Source organism: Mus caroli, chromosome 7 (genome assembly GCF_900094665.2).
Source record: "Mus caroli chromosome 7, CAROLI_EIJ_v1.1, whole genome shotgun sequence".
In the NCBI taxonomy this organism is placed as follows: Eukaryota; Metazoa; Chordata; class Mammalia; order Rodentia; family Muridae; genus Mus; species Mus caroli.
In genome coordinates this window covers 18,282,892-18,302,577 of record NC_034576.1, presented here as the reverse complement: position 1 = coordinate 18,302,577, position 19,686 = coordinate 18,282,892, and the positions used below count along the sequence as shown (strand labels likewise).

The 19,686-nt window shown below is 53.8% G+C and overlaps 3 protein-coding genes across 3 annotated transcripts in view; 1 reads left to right on the top strand and 2 right to left on the bottom strand.

The window, feature by feature from the left end:
* Positions 1-3,545, top strand: part of Foxa3 (forkhead box A3) — a 10,003-nt gene extending 6,458 nt beyond the window's left edge. The window contains exon 2 of the mRNA XM_021167453.1: positions 1,724-3,545. Within this exon, the coding sequence (XP_021023112.1) occupies positions 1,724-2,716 (993 nt within the window). The 3' untranslated portion in view covers positions 2,717-3,545. The remainder of the gene's footprint in view (positions 1-1,723) is intronic.
* A 6,526-nt stretch (positions 3,546-10,071) lies between these two features.
* Irf2bp1 (interferon regulatory factor 2 binding protein 1) lies at positions 10,072-12,617 on the bottom strand. Its single transcript, XM_021167105.2, has one exon. It carries the CDS (start codon positions 12,232-12,234, stop codon positions 10,480-10,482), a length of 1,755 nt encoding a protein of 584 aa, XP_021022764.1. The 5' UTR covers positions 12,235-12,617; the 3' UTR covers positions 10,072-10,479.
* A 2,030-nt stretch (positions 12,618-14,647) lies between these two features.
* Positions 14,648-19,686, bottom strand: part of Mypop (Myb related transcription factor, partner of profilin) — a 10,634-nt gene continuing 5,595 nt past the window's right edge. Inside the window, exon 3 of the mRNA XM_021167835.1 lies at positions 14,648-15,923. Within this exon, the coding sequence (XP_021023494.1) occupies positions 15,253-15,923 (671 nt within the window). The 3' untranslated portion in view covers positions 14,648-15,252. The remainder of the gene's footprint in view (positions 15,924-19,686) is intronic.

Sequence of the window (19,686 nt, the reverse complement as noted above, 5' to 3'; positions counted from 1 at the left end):
CAAAGTGAGTTCCAGGACAGCCAGGACTATACAGAGAAACCCTGTCTCGAAAAACCAAAAATAAATAAATAAATAAATAAATAAATAAATAAATAAATATGATCACACAGCGCCACAGTGAGGGCAAGTGTCAAGAGCCAGTTGTCTCCTTCCACCAGGTGGGGTTCTGAGGATCGAACTTGTGTTGTTAGGCTTGGCGCCAAGTGTCTTTACCCACCAAGCCACTTGCTGGCCCCTAATTTAAAGAAGCGCTCATTTACTAGTGTAACTACGGCGGCGTTTCAGAAGCTGTCTAAAGTGAGTCTGAGAGCAGCCTGAGCTACACAGTAACGCTTCATCTCAAACACAAACAAACGAATAAATAGGGCTTAATGGGAAGAGGGAAGAGGGGCACCGTCTTCCACTTTTGCCACACAACAGGCAGGACATGAGCAGGTGGTAGACCTTTGGCCGATTGCAATAGCAGATGTTGCAGATCAATAAGAAACTTGTAGTACTCTCATAAGAGGGTACAAAAGGTTGATGAAAATCTTTCTCTTTTGGTTTACTGGAGAGTGAATCAGGGGCTTACTGTATGCTAGGTAAGCAGTCTACCATTTAGCCACGCCCCCGGCCCCTCACTGGGGGATTCTAGGCAGGGGCTCTACCACTGAGCCACGCCCCCAGCCCCTCACTGGGGGATTCTAGGCAGGGGCTCTACCATTTAGCCACGCCCCCGGCCCCTCACTGGGGGATTCTAGGCAGGGGCTCAACCACTGAGCGACACTCCCTAGCCCTTCTTTTTTATTATTTTGTGACACTATCCTAATAAGTTCAGGATGTCCTAGAAGTCTCTGAAACCCAGGCTGGCCTTGAACTTGTAATCATTAGCATCCCACATAGTTGGGATTACAGGCCTGTACCACCATACCTGGTAGAACTGATACTTCTGTGTGATTTTGAAAATGCTCTTGGGGCTGGTGAGATGGCTCAGCAGGTAAGAGCACCCGACTGCTTCCAGAGGTCCGAAGTTCAAATCCCAGCAACCACATGGTGGCTCACAACCATCCGTAACAAGATCTGACTCCTTCTTCTGGTGTGTCTGAAGACAGCTACAGTGTACTTATATGTAATAAATAAATAAATAAATCTTTAAAAAAAATTAAAAAAAAGAAAATGCTCTTGCTGGGCACTGGTAGCACAGCTTTTAATCCCAGCACTCAGGAGGCAGAAGCAGACACATCTATGAGTTCGAGGCCAGCCTGGTCTACATGGTAAGATCCTGTCTGACTTGAAAATACAAAAAGTCAAAAAGTCAAGAAAAAAAAAGGAAATGTCATTAACCTAGTGGATACCCTAAAAAGGTTTCAGAAAGTCTGAGACACTAGAAACAGTGTTAAAACATGGCCTTGAAGGTATGGAAGGGGACAGAGCCCAGGAGTGCAAGCAGGAGACAGGACTTGGGAAAGTAGCTACCTCTGGAGAGACGTAATGATGGACAGGATTCATGGAAAAGGTTGGACAGGAAGGTGAGCTGGGCACGCCAGCCCACACCTTCATACCCAGCTACTGGAAGCTGGAGACAAATCAGGAATTCAAAGTCATCCTTGGATCACATAGCAAGGTTGAGGCTAGCCTGGGCTAGATGAGACTACCTCTAAAAACATGGGTAGACCTGATTGGAGAGCTCTTTTGCTGAGTAGAGTGTGAATCCATCGATGTACCCCTGTCTCTCTCCCTCCAGGTGTATTCTCCAGTGAATCCTGTGCCCACCATGGCCCCTCTCAACTCCTACATGACCTTGAACCCACTCAGCTCTCCCTACCCTCCCGGAGGGCTTCAGGCCTCCCCACTGCCTACAGGACCCCTGGCACCCCCAGCCCCCACCGCGCCCTTGGGGCCCACCTTCCCAAGCTTGGGCACTGGTGGCAGCACCGGAGGCAGTGCTTCCGGGTATGTAGCCCCAGGGCCCGGGCTTGTACATGGAAAGGAAATGGCAAAGGGGTACCGGCGGCCACTGGCCCACGCCAAACCACCATATTCCTATATCTCTCTCATAACCATGGCTATTCAGCAGGCGCCAGGCAAGATGCTGACCCTGAGTGAAATCTACCAATGGATCATGGACCTCTTCCCGTACTACCGGGAGAACCAGCAACGTTGGCAGAACTCCATCCGGCATTCGCTGTCCTTCAATGACTGCTTCGTCAAGGTGGCACGCTCCCCAGACAAGCCAGGCAAAGGCTCCTACTGGGCGTTGCATCCCAGCTCTGGGAATATGTTTGAGAACGGCTGCTATCTCCGCCGTCAGAAGCGCTTCAAGCTGGAGGAGAAGGCAAAGAAAGGAAACAGCTCCACATCGGCCAGCAGGAATGGTACTGCGGGGTCAGCTACCTCTGCCACCACTACAGCTGCCACTGCAGTCACCTCCCCAGCTCAGCCCCAGCCTACGCCATCTGAGCCCGAGGCCCAGAGTGGGGATGATGTGGGGGGTCTGAACTGCGCCTCACCTCCTTCGTCCACACCTTATTTCAGCGGCCTGGAGCTCCCGGGGGAACTAAAGTTGGATGCGCCCTACAACTTCAACCACCCTTTCTCTATCAACAACCTGATGTCAGAACAGACATCGACACCTTCCAAACTGGATGTGGGGTTTGGGGGCTACGGGGCTGAGAGTGGGGAGCCTGGAGTCTACTACCAGAGCCTCTATTCCCGCTCTCTGCTTAATGCATCCTAGCAGCGCAATTGGGAACGTGGGCCACGATGGGCGTGAGCTGCGACGTTCTTGGGCTCTGATCTTTCTGGTTACACTTTGCTTGTCCCATTAATTAACATCTTATTTGGTCTATTACTGTGATATGACCCATTGGCTACTGTGGTAACTGCCATGGACTCTGTGGTGGGCCTAGGGTTGGGGTATTAGGAAGGCAGATGCGTTTGGAAGTGCTGCGAAGGTGGTCATGTTGAACATATTGTGAAGGCAGTTAGACTGGTGTACTCTGAAAGCTGTCATATTAAGTGAAGCCATTGGGTGATTGATCCACTGGGCGCCTGATGGTCGTGATGTTGAATGACACATATCTGGCCCTTTGGATGCTGTGTTGGACATCTTGATTGACCTTTTGAGTATGTGACAGAACACATCTTCTTTGGCCCATTTTATCCTGGGATCGCCTTTTTTTTCTTTTTTTTCTTTTCTTTCTTTCTTTTTTTTTTTGGCAGACTTCTTGGTACAGCAGACGGCAAGTTGGCCACCATATCACATGGTGTCTTTTTTGACATTCTGGATGCATGGAAGGTCACCGTATTGGCAAGGTGACATCTCAGCATGCTGCTATGCACCAAGATAGATGGTTACCACAGGCCTGCCGTCACCATCTCCTTGGTGGGGGTTGGGTTTGGGGGAGAGGTGAGCAGACCCTGTGACTTTTCTCTGAAGCCCATCCCCACCCTGTCTGTGAGAAAGGGTTAGTGTGGGTGTAGGGAGTTGCTACTGAGGTCAAGTTCTTGTCTGGGGCTTGGGAATACTGCCTGTGTTTGGCCATTAAAAAGGCACCATGTCCATCTCTTAGTGTCTTTTTCTTGGTGGACCCTGTGAGGCTCAAACACCTAAATGTGTGTTCCTCTGTGCCCTTCTTCCTATCCTAGGGAGCTGGTGGCCTCTGTGGGGGAAGGGCTGGGGGGGGGGGAAGCAGCAATGTGACCTTTGGCTCTTTGTTGTCCCTGACCCCAAGGACAGTTTGTTCATAGATAGCAGCCCCCGCACAGTAGTGGGGCCAGAGCAGCCAGGGGGGAGGTGGCTTTGCAGTGACCAAGGCCATCGCCCCTCCCCCACCTTGCAGACACACACACATACACACACCTGAAGCTTTAGGACTATAGAAACCTACAGAAACTATAGGCTATTCAATTTGGGGGAAGAAGGGAAAAGAATGCAAGACTTGAAGGTGGGGGGGAGAGGGGGGAGAGAGGGGGGGAGAGAGAGAGAAACCTTTATTTTATTTATTTTTGAAAGAAGGTCTCATACTCTGGGGTGCTCAAACTCACGGCAATCCCCCTGCCTCTGTCTTCTCCTTGTGAAGATTACAGGGATGTACACCTGGTCTATACTGATTTATTCTGAGCAATCACTTACCTATGGAGCTAGCTAGGTCCACTCTGTCAGTCTTTCTAGTCACCCACACTCTGGCCCCTCCTTGGCTCTCTTCTTTGGCCTCCCTCTTCCAGTTCAGAGTTTCCGCCTCTACCTGCCGCCTGGCAGGCGGGTCCCTCTATTTCTGTCGCAGTCCCGCCTTGCCCGGGCCGCGTGTCACCCCCGCCCCCTGCCTTGCTGGCTCCCAGTTGTCAGCCGTCCCACCAGGCTGGCTGTCCTGGGGAATTCCTCCCGGTTCCTGGAAAAAACAACTGGGGCCGAGAGAAAGGCCCTCAGTCTCCCCGGGCCCTGTCCCTCCCCCGGGCCTGGGGGTCGCCGGCCCGAGGCAGGAAGCCCTGCGGTTTCTGGCTTCTCCCCGGCGGCCTCCGGATCTGGCCCCCCCCCCCCCCCCCCCCCCCACCGGGCCAACAGCCCAAATATTATTCCGCAGGAGGAGTCGGTGGCGGCGGGAGGAGGCCCGGGTTGAAAGAGGCTTTCAGGGTAGCCAGGCCTGGGGCTTCCTGTCCCCAGGCTCGGGCCTCAGGCTGCCCCACTGGGGACCTCAGGTGGCCTGAGAGGCGGGGTGTTGTTGTAGGGTCCTTAGGGGAGGGTGGGGCCATCTGTCGGGGTTTCTGGTGGCCACCAGCTCGCCTGGCCTCGCCTGGCGTGGGCAGGTGTGACCCCCCCACCCCCCCCAGGGACAGCCGGCTGGTGTCCAACGTGGAAAAGTACCACCATCAGACGTGGGACGTGTGGACAGACAGGAGGACGCGATGAGGGATGGGTCACTGGGGTGGGGGTAAGCATGGGAATAGAGAGAGGGCTGGGTTGTGGGGTTGACATGACATTAAGGAAAAGACCTGTGGGCAGGAAACCGAGGCTAGGGGCCTGGGTCCCAGCTTGAGCATGGAGCTATATACTCGGGACGCTTTGAGATGAGGTGATGACTATAGAAGTGGCCCCAGCTGTTGGGCCTAGTAACCCACATCTGTAGGCAGGACTGTTTGGGGGCCAACCTAGGCTACATAGCTACATAGTGTGTCTGTCTCTTAAACAAACAAGAAAACTTGATAAGTAATAAGTAATTGAATAATTCCTTTTTAGGGACCCTCACTTTATTACAGGCAAAAACTGAAGCATGGAGCTAGCTTGACGATTAAGGTCACACAACTGGGGTGGGGGTGAGGGTCCCAGGAAGGCCCACTGGCTCTGACTTAGTGCCCTGGACCTCCACTGTTCTAGAGAATAGCCCCCCACTTCCTGCCACAGTTTGGAATGGGAGCAGCCTCACCTATAAAAGTTTACAGGTGTGTGTGTGTGTATGTATGTGTGTGTGTGTATTGTGTAAATATATGCATGTGAGTATATGTATGTGTGTGAATATATATATATATGTGTGTGTGTATGTATGCATGTATGTATGTATATGTGTGTATGTGTATGTATGTATGTGTTCTGGTCATGCTTGTCATATAGCTCTTTACCTTTCTTAGTGTCATTTTGATGTTTCTCTGCTGTTCTGTGACGGGTGTCTTTTAGCATACATGTGTGCTTCCGTATCTTGGTCACTGTCTGTCACTTGTCATTGTGTCTGTCACTGGGCACCTTTACGTGTCACTCTTCTGTGTATCACATTATGTGTCTCTGTCCCTCCAACTTGCACATCTGCCTATATTGGTCACTGTGCGTCACTGTGTCTGTCCACGAATGTGTCACCATCTACCCTGGTGCCAGTGTGTGTGTGTTACTCACCACTCAGGCCACAGGTGGGCGTGTCTGGCCCACCAGTGCCAGAACTGCGGCCCAGCCCAGCCTACCCTGGCTGCTGTGGTCCAAGCTGGACGCCTGTTTGCCATGCCTGCCTCAGGTAAACAGGAGGCTCCGGAGGCCCAGGGCACCTCCCTCACCTCTGCTCCCTTCTCTTAGGACTGCTCCCAGCCCAGCTGGATCACAGCCCACTGACATGCCCCCAGCCACCCTGCACTCACAGACCCAGTCTTGGCCTCAGCCTGGTCTGTCCCTTTATCTCTGTTTGTCTGTCTGTCTCTATGTCTGTCTGTCTGTCTCTTTCTGGGGTAGTGGTTCTCAACCTTTCTAATGCTGTGACCCCTTATATTTTGGTGACCCCCAACATTAATAATCTCAATGTTACTTCATAACTATAATTTTACTACTGTCATGTAAATATCTGATAGTTAGATGCAGATGTAATGGAAATATCTGTTGTGCAGATGACCTTAGGTAACTCCTGTGAAAGGGTTATTCGACCCTCCCCCACAAGAGGTCACAACTCATAGGTTGAGAACCATTGCTCTAGGATCTCATGGAGCCTGTGCTAGCCTCCAGTTCCCTCTGTAGCTGAGGATGGCCTTGCATGACCCATTCTCCTGTTTCTACCTCTACATTGCTGCCATTACTGGCATGAGCCACCATGTCCAGCTCATGAGGTGTTGTGTATTGAACCCAGTGCTTCTTGCACACTAGACAAACACTCTGCCAAGGGAACTATGTGCCTAGCCCTAGTCTTTTTTTTTTTTTTAAATTCATCTATTTTAGTGGAGTTGGGGGGGCATTCTTTTGTTTTTCTGAGCTATATAGCTCAGGCTGGACACAAACTCCCTTTGTTGCCGGGGATGACGCTGAACTCTATCTTGTTCCTCCTAACGTCACCTCCCAGGTGCTGGGGTGACAGGCCGCCACACCTGTGCTCCCTGTATTTTAATCTCTTGGTGTCTTTCTGTACAAACTTCCTTTTGCCTGTGTTTCCATGGCTCTGGCTTTCCCTGCCATCTCTTGATTCTGCTGTCGGTCTTTCTCCATCCTTTCCTTCTTGCCAGCCCAGTTTGTGTCTGCAACTTCAGAATCACTTTATTGTGTTATTTCCCAACTCTGGGCTCTCAAGCTGCTTTTTACCATGGAATCTTCTCCCACCTTCTCAGTTGGTTCAAGTCTTGGCCACAGTGGCAGACTGTGCTGTGCCTTGGCCCTTCAGGGATAGAGTGGGCCCCCAGCCTCTGCCCCAGCCCGCTGGTATATATAAAAAGGTATATGTACATCTTATTTATATCTGTATGGGGGCAGGAGGGGCAGACACTAGGGCCTTTGTGTAGCCGCAGCCCGAGGCCTGCCTGCTCGACACTCCTCTTTTCGTTCCTGCTTACCCGCCTCGCCTCTATTCACTGACACCCCCCCCCCACACACACACAAAAGTTCCTGTGGGGGCCTGCCAGCTTCCTCTGCCCAAGGTGTGAGTGGGCAGGGCATGGGCAGGCATACAGGGGCACCTAGAATCCTTTTTCCAGGGTCTGAGGGGCTTTCCTGGTGGAGAGAGTTGTAGGACAGGACTTCTCCACGTTGCTGTCTGTCTGCATCTGTTGTTCCTGGTTGTCCTAAGATCCTTAGGTGGCCTTTCCCCATAGGACTTGCTCTGGCTCATGGCTGCTTTGGTGAAGAAGCAAGCAGGTTACTACCACAGGACCTTTGCACATGTGAACCACACTCATCTCTCTTGACATGCTCCTTTCTTTCCTTTGGTCCTCAGCGAACCCTTTCTAAAATAGCAACGTGCCTTTCCCTGGCCTGTCTTTTCTTATGACTTGAGCTCCTGTGGCTGCCATGGTTTAAGGGTCCGTGTCTCTCAATTGAACAGTCATTTCTGGGAACAGAGGCTGCATTCACAACTCTATAAACTGAAGCATCTGACCCGGGACTTGTCACCCCATGGTGGCTGAGCCATTTTTACTGAGGGTTAAGGATCCTGTTTGTTTATGCATCCCTTAGACTACTAACTCTGGGCTGGGTGATGCAGAGGGTACAGTGTAGCAGCCCGGGCCTTCCCCTCTGGGGGCTCACAGTGCAGGAGTGAGGCAGTCATTAAATCTTCCTTTGTCCTCACCTGCTTTCTTTTCTTTTCCATCTTTGTTTGCTTTCTGAGATGGGCTGTTCCATGCTGCCCAGTCCAGCCAGGAACTTGTGCCCACTTTCTTCCTCGGTGTCCTGAGTGCCAGGACTGTGGGCATCATTCTGTCTCCCCGCTTGTACATCCCCTTCCTCAACCTTTCTGGACATGCCTCCATTAAACTCACTCCTCCTCTGTTTTCCTCAGTTTTTGCCTCACTTTCGAGCTTCTCTGTTTTCCATGTCTCTCTGGAAAAGTGTTTGTGGGGCTGGAGAGATGGCTTAGGGGTTAAGAGCACTGGCTTCTCTTCCAGAGGACCCAGGTTCAGTTCCCAGTACCTACATGGCAGGGGATCATACAGACACACATGTAGATAAAACAGCACTGGACATAGAATTTTAAAAAGGCTTTTTGTGGTGTTGGGGATGGAACCCACGCCCTCCCAGATGCTTAGGCAGGGGCTCTACCACTGAACCACACCCCCAGCTCTTTACTGTAGACCTTAGGCAAACCCTCTGCCACTGAGTCACACACTCAGGCCTTCAACTGGCCTCTAGGCCAGGGTTCTACCACTGAGCCCCACTCCCAGTCCTCACCAACTAGCCACTTGCTCCTCTCTTCCCTACTTCTGTGGTTTCCCACATTTTTCAGGATGTCTCTGCAGCATATTCCTTAGTCTTTCGGCCTACTCTCTGGTCCCCAAATCCTTCCACCCTAACCCCACCTGGGCACTGGGGGAAGGGGAACTGACCCAGTTCCCCCCACCCCCCACACAGGTCAGGCTGTCTGTTCTGTTAATAGTTAACCCAACCTCTATCTAAAATACACAGCAGCCAGGCTGGGGGTGACTCCCCTGCCCCCCGCCCCCACCTACCAGCTGCTCTTAAAGGACCAGGTGTCTTCCACAGCTGTGAGCCCTTCCTGGAGCACGGTGGCCAGGTGTGAGGAGGCCTCTAGTCCTGAGGATTTAGGGGGAGGGGGGAAGAGAGGGTGCTTGGGTCTGCAGCCCTGGATCAAACAGGGAGTCCTCTGAGGGAGGGGTGCTCTCTCCAGCACCACCCCAGCTCCTGTTTATCACCTGGTGTATTTAATCAGGGATAGTTTTCCCAGCCCTGCCCTGAGCCGAGGCTGGTGGTGCTTGGGTTGGGTTGCCTGAGCAGGTATGTGCTCCCTACCGGGCTGGGGGAAACATTACTCAGGGTCCTGCAGAGAGCTGGGGCTATGTCTGTCTTCAGGTGAAGGAGGGGCACAAGGCAGTGAGGAGACACCTGGGGAGATCAGGGTTATCCTTGGGTCGCTGGTCCTCACTGGACACTGTCTCATTGGCTTACCATTGTATCCCTTCCCGGAATCTCCATGTCAGGGTCTCAAGTGGGGGCCAGGGCGTGACTGCTGGGGCCACCCCCTCTTTTTAACCCCTGTTTTGCCATAGTCTGCCTAGGCCCCAGACCCCGCCCCCATGACGCCAGCGGGCAGGAAATCCTGGTTAATGATCAGTCACCCAGGACAGGTGCGGGACAAGGCCGCACACACATCAGAAGCAGCCGCGGTGGGCGGGAGCCTTTTACTTAGCTCCTAAGTGTTTTAGGGTGATAGCCACTGTCCCCAGATGAAGGGCGTGAGCCCAGTTCAGGTTTCTTAGGTGTGTCCATCACTCGGGCACTATATGAAGCAAGAAGGTACCATCCTGCTTCCATACACATTTACCCAGGAAGGTTCAACTCTAGAAATATCTTCAAGTAAACTACCTCTAGAAAGCCTCCTACTTCCTTTCCCTCCTCTGATGTCTCTGCATTCAGAGGGCCAGCTGTAGTGCAAACCTATTCTCAAGTTTGTTTGTGATCGCCGTGCAGGAGCCGAGCCCTGTCAGAATCTCAGTACCATCGTCTGCAAAACCGGCCTCGACTACACCTTTAATCAGAGCACAGCAAACGTACACTACTACAAACAGCAGCCCACTGGACAAAAGGCACCACCTAGTGGTCACAACGCAGAAGTCCTCTCGCGCGCAGGACAAGTCCAATCCCGAAGGGGGCGCAGCATCTCATAAAAACTAAAGGGAACAAGGGGGAAAAAAGAACAACCCATCTCTCAGTTTATTGAAGGAGGAAAAGGGTGGGAGAGGGGGAACAATAAAATGCTTTTGCTTCGTTTATAAAGAGCGAGTTCTCAGGAGGTCCCTTCTCAAGGACAAGCGGGGTACCTCTCACCCAACTACCAACAGCAGGAAAGCCAAGCCAAGAAAGGAAAAAGAAAGGAGGGGCCCAGGAACCCCAAACACCCGCTCTGACAGGAGCCACAAGCTCTCTCCCCCCACCCACAATGTATCTACCCCAGGGGACCCATCTGGGCAGAGGAAAGGGTATATACATAGGTTAGGGTGGTACAGGATTGGGTGCGGTAGGGAATAATTTATCCGCAGATGCGGTGATGGTTAAGGGGGAGGGGAAAGAAGCCTGGCAGTGGCAGCCTAGGGGTCCCTTTCTTTCTTGACCTTGATGTCACCAGCAAGAATAGTAGCGATCTCGCCCTGCATGAAGGCCCAGGGGACAGAGGAACCCACCAGTGGACATTTGTCTCCACTGGGGCAGTACACCTCTCCGGCTGGGCCCTGTGCCTTGATAAACTCTCGGGAGCAAGGAAAGCAGAACTTGTGTCCGGGTACCGAGGGACACTGCACGAAGTGGGTGTCTTCCAGCCTTTCTCTGCACAGGGTACAGCACAAGGGGGCTCCAGGGGTCGCCCCTGTGCCGCTACCACCCCCGCTGACAGCTTCTGCCCCGGCAGTGGGACTGACTTCTGCCTCTCCATTGCGTGCCACCAGACGATGCTGGGCCGGTGGTTGGCTTGTGGAGGAAGCTGCGGGGCTAGCACCCCCTGCGCGGACAGAGCCTCCACCCCCACCAGGGTCCTTGGGTGAGTGGCCCAGAGCCTCAGCCACATTCTTGAGGGCAGCAATAGGTGAGGGCACACCAGGGGTCTCTGTAGAGTATGGACCGCCTGGTGCCACCCAGTGCCGCTGTTGCTGCTCCTCCGTGGTCATCTTCCCAGCTGTCTCACCCTCGGGCTCAGGGGATGCTTTGCGACGGCGTGGAGTGGGCGCCAGGTTTCGGGATGGGGCTCTTGGAGGTGGGCCACACAGAGCAGCAGGGGCCGGTTCTGGGTACTGCTGGGGCAGGGCCTCCGCAGGAGCAGGCTCTCGGAAGCTGCGGACCCCATCCGTAAGCAGCTCTCCTAACTGGCGCCATTCCCCTGAACCATGGCGCCGTTCATACTCGAGGTACTTGAAGCCCGATGAGGCCAGGGCCTTCCCTGGCTCTCGAAGAGCATCATGAAACATCTGGCGAGCCACTGCAAGGACCCCCGCGTACACATTGCCAGAACCACAGGGGTATTCGGTGAAGAGCTTCAGCTCGAACTCATAGCCCGGAGGGCGGGCAGTGGCATCAAAGGCGAACACCCGACCCACCAGCCCGTGGTCCTTCTTGAATCGGACATTGAAAGGGGCACAGGCGGACAGAGCCAGTAGCTGTTCCCTTACAGCCTTGGGACGCCCATGCCACTCCTCCGCCCGGCCCCGCATGGCCTCGTTCAGTTCTGCCAAGCAGTCCGCATTCCTCTGCTGCTTCTCCTTCTCGAAATCGGAGCCGAAAAGTGGACGAGCGGGGCTTAAGCCAGGTGCCAGCGTCAGAGCTCGGCCTCCGAGGCCAGACACTGCAGCTGCCAGCAGCCCGGGGGGCATCAAGCTGGGGATGGAGCCAAGCAAAGCCCTGCGTGCCCCTTCCGCCACGGCCTCCTCGCGGCCCAGCCCGTTGGCCAAGCGGGACCCCAGGGTGTACTCCAAAGCCGGCGAAGGCAGCGCCAGGCGGCTGGATGAAGTAGCTCTGTCATAGCGGTCCGGGCCTGAGACGCTACCTCCGGTCCCCGATGGCTGCGCCTGGGCCTGCGGGGGTGGCAACTGGGAGCCCTGGGAGCCCGTGGAGGCTAGGTCCTTGGAGGTCGGGTGCTTGAGAGCCGGGGGTCCGGGCGAGCGGCCCTCGGGGAGCACGTGGCTGCGCTTGAGCTGGCGGGCGGCGTCGATGAGCAGCTCGATGCGGTCCGCGCCCTCGAAATTCACGCACCCGCGGCACACAGCCTCGCTGAAGTCCCACACCATGGCCCACGGCATCTTGGGCAGGTCGCACAGGTAGCACCACTGGCGGCGGGACGCTTGCACGGACGCCATGGCGCCCCCCGGAACGCCGCCAGGTGCCCCCGCTGTGCACCCGCCGCCCACGTTCGCTCCGCCGTGCCCGGGGACGGGCGCGCGAGCCGCTCAATCCGGCCTCGGGCTCGGCCTCCCCGCCGGATTCAGGCCCGGCCCCCCTTCCCCGCCCCCTGGGCCCTCAGCCTTTTTTTTTTTTTCCTCTCTCTCTCACTCCCGCCTCCGGTGGAAAAGGCAAGCCACGAGCACGCACGTCGGCGCCCCCGTCCGGTCCGCGCCGTGAGCCGCGATGCACAGCTCCAGCTCCTCGATGGGCCTCGGGCGCCGCCGCCCCAGGCTCCCGCCGCTCCGCTCGCGCCGCCGACGCCGCTGCAACGGCCGCCGTCGCCTCCACCTCCTTCTTCTGCCCCAGAGGCCGCTTCGCAGGGAAAGTTACATAACGCGCGGGCAAAGCCTTCTGGGAAATGTAGTCCCGTCGGGGCTGCTTCTTAAAGGGGACTGGGCAGAAAGCAGTGGCGGGAAAAGAGGGCGCGCGCTGGTCTGGGTGCTTAATTTTCACTGTGCCTCGCCAGGAAACCGGGCTTCGCACACAAGGTCCAAGGAGTGGGTAATGGTTTCATAAATGCTCGGGGTGGCCAAGTTGCTGTGGATGCAATTCCCCCTCCCCCCCTTTCTTTCTTAAGACTTGGATTTATTATTTAGCTCAGGTTGGCCTAGAAGGCTAGCCTATGTAGCCTAGGCTGGCCTCAAACTTGCTGCAATCTCCCTGCTTCAGCCTCCTTGTGGGTTTACAGTCCCGAGACCATACCCAGAACCCGGAAAGCAGTTTCTGCTCTGATTTGCTGAGCAGTTCTAGAAGAGTCTTGCCCTCTCTTAGAATCCCGCCCCTTCAAGAAGGGCCAATAACCGGTTAGGAAGGCAGCAGCTTTGGGGGAATTGGGGCGGAGAGGCTCTGATTGGACAGTTTCAAGGGGATGGTTTCAGGCAACTCTTGGAGAGTAGTGTCTACTTGGCAGTTTGTCCTCCCCCAGTGTCTTAAGTACTAGCCTCAAGGGCGGCCCAGAGGCTACAGGATAAGACTGTAGGCTTCCGAGCCAGGCGCCTGCCTTAGTTTCCTCATCTGCTAAAGAACGTTCTCTGAGCCTGCCAATTCTGCTCCATCTGTGCACGTATTTGGTCTCTAAAGGGTTACAGAGTTGGCTTCTCGGCACATCCCCAATCTCACTACAATTCCCAAAATGCTCTGCGAGATGGACGCACTGACGTACTTCCTCTGCTTGGAAGCTTGGGCGGGGGGAGGCCTTCCCGATTCTTGCCCCCCCTTACTGCTAGCAGGGAATCTCGCCCTCTCCCCCCACCCCCCACCCCCGGGGGTAGGGGGCTCTTATTACTCTTATATTTGGAATGAGGAAGCCAAGAGGAGATTGCTGGGAAGGGCAACCCCAAACCTCCAAGTGCTTAATGGCCTGGTGGGCCCAATCGGCTGTGGGCACCTCATGTTTTTAGTTTTTATGGCGGGTGGGGGGAGCGAGGAGAAGCGACGTTTGTCTCCAGGACCTAGCTCACGTCCGCCCTTTCCCCTCACTTGGCCTGGGGCCCCGCTGGTGGTCTCAATTTTTCTCCCCCTGAATGTCTTCCTTGCATCCTTCCAGGTTTGCACTTAGTGGAGGCTTGGCGGTTTTCTCACCCCCACCCCAGAGTAGTCACAGCAGCCCTGGCTTTCTATTTCAGCGTTACAATTTTACCACCTGCATTACTATTTTAACACTTCTCCCTTAAACAAATTGCCTATTTTTGTCGTTTCCTGGGAGATACTATGTTCACAACCATAGGTTTCCTGTACTACTGTTTATTTACTTTCTCCTGCTTATACGTGGTGCTGGGATGGAATCCAGGGCCTTATGCTAAGTGCTCTACTGCTGAGATGTACTACCAGCCTGTATTTTTTATTTTGAAACTGGGCCTCACTAGGTGGTCCAGGCTGGCTGGCCTGAGGCTCTGGATCCTCCTTCCTTAACCTCCTGGGGGCTGAGATTTCAAAAATACATTAACCATGCCTGGCTTTATTTATTTTATTTTTCCTTTTTCTAAAGATAGGTCTCTGAAGCACAGGTTAGCCTTGAACTCACAGCAAGCCTCCCTAACAGGAATCGCCAAGTGTGAGCCATGATCCCTTGCTAGGCTCTTTAAGGCTGTAAAAGCCTATTTCTCGTTCTGCCCCGTAACCACCCAATTACTTTATTGAACTGCTCTTAACAGACCTAGATAAACTCCGTTTGTTACAACCTTCAGTGTGTGCTTCTGCACCAGGGTTAGTTAGTTAAGGCTTTTAGAGGGGCAATCACCTGCCTCAGGTTCAGGAGGCATGGCCTCTGGGGCGGGGTGGGGCAGTCCCTAAGTGCTGGACTCCCAAGGCCTGTCTCAGAGCCTCAAGTTAATTGTATGAAAATAAGTTTATTGACATCTTGTCAGCACTGAGGAGAAAGGGAGGGAGGGGCTGAGCTCCGGAGGTCAGACACACCTCGCAGCAATGAGAGGCAGAGGACCCAACCTATACCTCCCCCAGTCAGAATTCTGCCTCCTCCTCGGAGTCCTCTGCCTTCTACATTCTGATTTGTCTAGCAACTGCCAACCCTTCCGAAGAAGTCTGGGCTGGGGAAGTAGGGAGGTCCCCACACGTTGCTTCTCCTTAAGTCATGAACAGCAACTATTAGGCAAAGGAGCATGTCGCAGAGCCAGGAGGTCCCCCTCCCACCCCACAAAGGGCAATATAGTAACATAAAATTGATGGCTTAGAAGTTAGGGTTACAGGAGGCAGTCAGGCGGACACCACTGTACCAGAGAAAGGGGCTGAGGGAGTCCACCTGGGGACTCGCCCAGAGAATCAGGCACTAACTAGCACAGGAAGTGGGGTGCTCACTCCCCTAGAGCAGGAAGCCAGGGTGCAGCTGGGATAGGCAAAGAGCATCTTCCTCCTCGACTGCGCCTGCGCCAAGCAGGGAGAGGGGTTGCAGGCAGGAGTGTGGACAAGGGTAAATTTCACGGAGACTTCCAGCGGCCCCGCCTCTTTCGTGTAGGGAAACCTTTCCTCCTCTTGTGTGGGGGTGAGTCGTGGAGGGGAAGTGGTGGGGCTGGGGGTAGTGGTTTGGGCACCCCTTCCTCGCTCCTGGGGGAGATGATCACTCCCCTCGCTGCCACTACAGCCCCATCCACAACAGCAGCTACCACAGACACAGGCTCTGGGGCGAGCTCCACCTTGGGGGCAGGGGGGGGCAGGACTGGTTTGGGAGGTGGGGGCGGAGGTGGCGGTGGGGGCGGGGGCAGCGGGTCAGCTGGGGTTCCCGGCAAAAGGGGTAACAGGGCACTGAGGGCCTCGCTCAGTTTGGCCAGTCCCTGCCGAAGGGTGCCAGCCAGCTCCCTGATAGCATTGGCAGTCTCCTGCTGAGCCCGCAGGAAGTCCAGGGACTGCTCTGGGGCTGAGGTGGGCCGAGGAGGAGTTGGGCTAGGAGATGTGGGTGCCACTTGGGCCAGCGCCGTGGGTGGTGGTGGAGGGGCAGGGAGCGGTGGAGACAAGGCCAGGCGGGGCAGCTGGACAGGCTGCATGGCTGCAGGGGACGCGGACTCACGCTCCTTGGCTTCCTGGGGATTGCAAGAGGGCCGGGCCCAGGACTCTGGGCTGCTGGAGCCTCCCTTGCTCTGGGCTGATGTATCTGTAAAGATAGAGACCTTGGGTAAGTCACAAAGAGCCTGCAAGTCTTCCTTTCCTGTTTTGGCCTCCTATCCCTAGTACAACCTCGCAGTCCCTCCTTCAAGGAAACAGGGTCTCTCTAGGTGATACAGGCTAGCCTGCAACTCCGGATTCTCCTGCTTCCGATTCCTAAGTGCAGGTATTGCAGGTGGCACTACCATGCCTGGCTTGATTTAGGCTTTCCTAAGAACACCACCCTCCAGGTATGCTGGCACCCTAGTACTTAGGAAGCCAAGGCAGGAGGTTTGAGACATTTAAGGCCTACATCCACTATATACCCAGATTAAAGGCCAGCTTTGACTACATTAGACCATATCAAAAAGAAGGAATAAAAACACTTTAAGACCTCTCCCACCAGAAACACACACACAGACACACACACACACACACAAGCTAGGCCACCATCGAGGCTTTTGCTTGAAATACTTGTATTTTGGAGCTGCAGGGGAACCTAGGCTATAGAGCAAGACCATATCTCAAAAAGGAACACACTAGTAATACCACCTAAGTTAGAGCACGTCAGGGAACGCCCATGAAGTCAAGCTTTGAATGCCGAGGAGTGGATGCATCACACTGTGCTGGGGGTGATCCTTTTATGCACTGTGTAAAGCCTGGTGGTGTACTATTCATCTGCTCATCTCTGTACCAGGTGGGCATCTCATTACAGGCCCGACATCCTGTCCAATTGCTCATTGCCTGCATCCTATCTCTCTCACCTTCCTATTGGTTTAAGAAAAAACTAACAGCTTACAGCAAAGGAGGGGAGAAGAGGCGGGACATCTGGCAGAGATAGGAACTCTGGGAAAACGGTCAGGCGTGGGAGAATCTGCCAGCCAGACATTGAAGGAAGAAGCAGGGCCAGGCTGTGAGACTTCGCGGTAACAAGCCACGTGGCAGAATGTAGGTTGTAAGACCTGGTTGGGAACAAGAGTAAGCTGAGGCCTAATGCTATTATAAATAAATCTAAGTCTGCGTGTCAGTATTCAAATCTGGGACAAGCAGAGAAAGTCCTCATGGTTATGCATGGCGCCCAGGGTGAGGCATGAATCCACCACCCTGAGAGTTTTATGCTCTTACCGACTGAGCAACTTGGTGGCCAGCTTTAGTGGACAAAAGCCTTACAAGTCTTACAGACCCCATGGTAGTAAGAGGCTTTGTGGGCTCCATAAAGCAGAGAACCATCTGGACACTCACGCATGGACTCAGTTGGAGTCCATGGAAAGAAGCAGAGTGGCTGGTATACTGATCCTAACTCTTGCATGCTCTTTCCAGCCAGGATGGCAGGATTTCCTAGTTCTATCCCAGCTTGCTGGTCGTCACAACCTGAGGCGTCCTTCAAACTCTTGGGGCTTAAACTGTCTGCTGAGAGACCGTGTCCTGGGTGAGCTGAACCTCTCTCCTGAGTTCCAGTGGCTCTTAGGTATCTCTAGGGGGCAGTGCTCACAGTCTGTGCATTGTCTAGACACCTCAAACTCACTCCTGCATGAGTTCCTCATCCAACCCTGCCTCAGAAGATGGCAGCTCCATCTTCCAGTTGCTGGGGCTGAAATAAAACTCTGTAATCCCTCATTCTTTTCCCATCCTGGAGTTGGACCAAAGATTCATTCAGGTTATGTATGTCTTCTACCATAAGCACATCTACCATTAAGTGTACCTTTTCTTAGTAGTATTCTCTGTGTGTGCATACATGTATATGTATATGTAGGGAGGGTATGTACATGCATGTGTATGTGAACTGTCCCAACTTAGTTTTGAACAACTCCTGACCAGGAGTTTGCTGATTTGGTTTGGCTGCCTGGCCAGTGTGCCCCAGGGGCTTCTTGTCCCCATTCTTTCAGTGCTGGGATTTCATCCATGTGAACTACACCAGGATTGTGAGCCTGGCTGGGTTCTTGGGTTGAATTCAGGACTTCCTACTTGTGTGGCCAGCATGTTACCAACTGAGCTTTCTCTCTCTCCCCCCCCAGTCCATTTATTTATTTTGTTTTTGTTGTTATTGTTTTGAGACAGGGCTTCTCTGTATAATAGAGTCCTGACTGTCCTAGACACTCTTTGTAAACGAGGCTGACCGCAGACTCGCCGAGATCCTCCTCTTGAGTGCTGGGATTAGAAGTGTGCACTGTCACTGCCCAACTCAGTACATGCTCTTAACTGTTGAGCCATCTCTCTAGCTCCCCTGCTTGCTGAGACAGGCATTTGCTAAACTGTCCAGGCTGGCCTTGAACTTCCAACCCTGCTACTTCAGCCTCCTTAGTAGCTGAGATCACAGCCCTGTACCTCCACACCTGGCACTTTTTTCTTAAGACACTATCCCCAAACAGATGCAATCCCACATAAACATAAATAAATCCAACATCCACTCTAGGTGCTTCTCCCTCCAGCCTTGTCCAGCACACTCTCAGTCCCTTCTCCAGCGTCGTGTGGTTACATTAAAACTCCAGAAAGCCACAATGACACAGATGACTGCCTGCTATCTGCTTCCACTTACCAAGGTATCTTGACCAGGATGATCTGTAGAGGCAGACAGTAAGTCAGTGACTGCCTAGGATTATAGGGCAACTGGTGTGGTGTCTGGGGTACCTGGAGGCTATAGACCTTCCTCCTCAAGGAGAAATGTCCTGGCTGTTATCTAAAGTGGCTGCCAGTCCTTTTCTTGGCTCTGGTTTCAACCCTAAGTGGTTTCTCTCAGAACTCATTTCTCCTGGGCATGCAACCCATGTCTGTCTAATTATTCTAGGTAAGCTCTACCAGCTAAGGAGTCATTGTGCTGCCTGTCGTTTTCCCAGCCCAGGGATGGGACTCCAGGCCTTATACATAGGCAGGTTCTCCACTGAGCCATGCCCTCAGCCCCTCTCTGGGGGATTCTAGGCAGGGGCTCTACCACTGATCCATGCCCCCAGCCCCTCACTGGGGGATTCTAGGCAGGGGCTCTCCCACTGAGCCACGCCCCCAGCCCCTCACTGGGGAATTCTAGGCAGGGGCTCTACCACTGAGCCACGCCCCCAGCCCCTCACTGGGGGATTCTAGGCAGGGGCTCTACCACTGAGCCACGCCCCCAGCCCCTCACTGGGGGATTCTAGGCAGAGGCTCTACCACTAAGCTATTGGCTTAGGCCTATTTTCCTTCTTTTTTGTTTTTACAAAATCTATTTGTATTTATGGGGGTGTCCAGATACACATGCTGTGTTGTGCATGTAGTGGTCACAGGACATCATGTTTCTCTGTCCACCATGTCAGTCCCAGCATTTGACCTCAAATTATCAGCCTTGGTAGCACCTTTACCCACTAAGCCACATCATAGGTGTTTTTTTCCCTCCATTTTGGGGGGAATCCTTTGTTGTTGTTTAAGACAGTTTTTTTATGTAGCCTTGGCTGTCTTGGAACTCGCTCTGTAAACCAGAGCGCAGAGATCCACCTGCCTCTGCCTCCCAAGTGAAGATTAAAGGTGTTTATCGCCACCCTTAGCTTTTTTGGTTGGGGAGGTGTCTTTTGTGTTGGGGGGGGGGTGGTCAGGGTTCTGCTGCGTAGCTCTGGCTGGCCTAGAACTCACTGTGTGGAACAGCCAGCCTCAGACTTGGGGCGATTCCTTTACATCTGCCTCCTGAGTGTTGGAACTATGGAGCCGGGCGTGGTGGCGCACGCCTTTAATCCCAGTACTCGGGAGGCAGAGGCAGGCGGATTTCTGAGTTCGAGGCCAGCCTGGTATACAAAGTGAGTTCCAGGACA

Bases quoted from the DNA above. Each gene is read 5' to 3' on its own strand.
- Irf2bp1 (XM_021167105.2), bottom strand. From the start codon at position 12,234: ATGGCGTCCGTGCAAGCGTCCCGCCGCCAGTGGTGCTACCTGTGCGAC.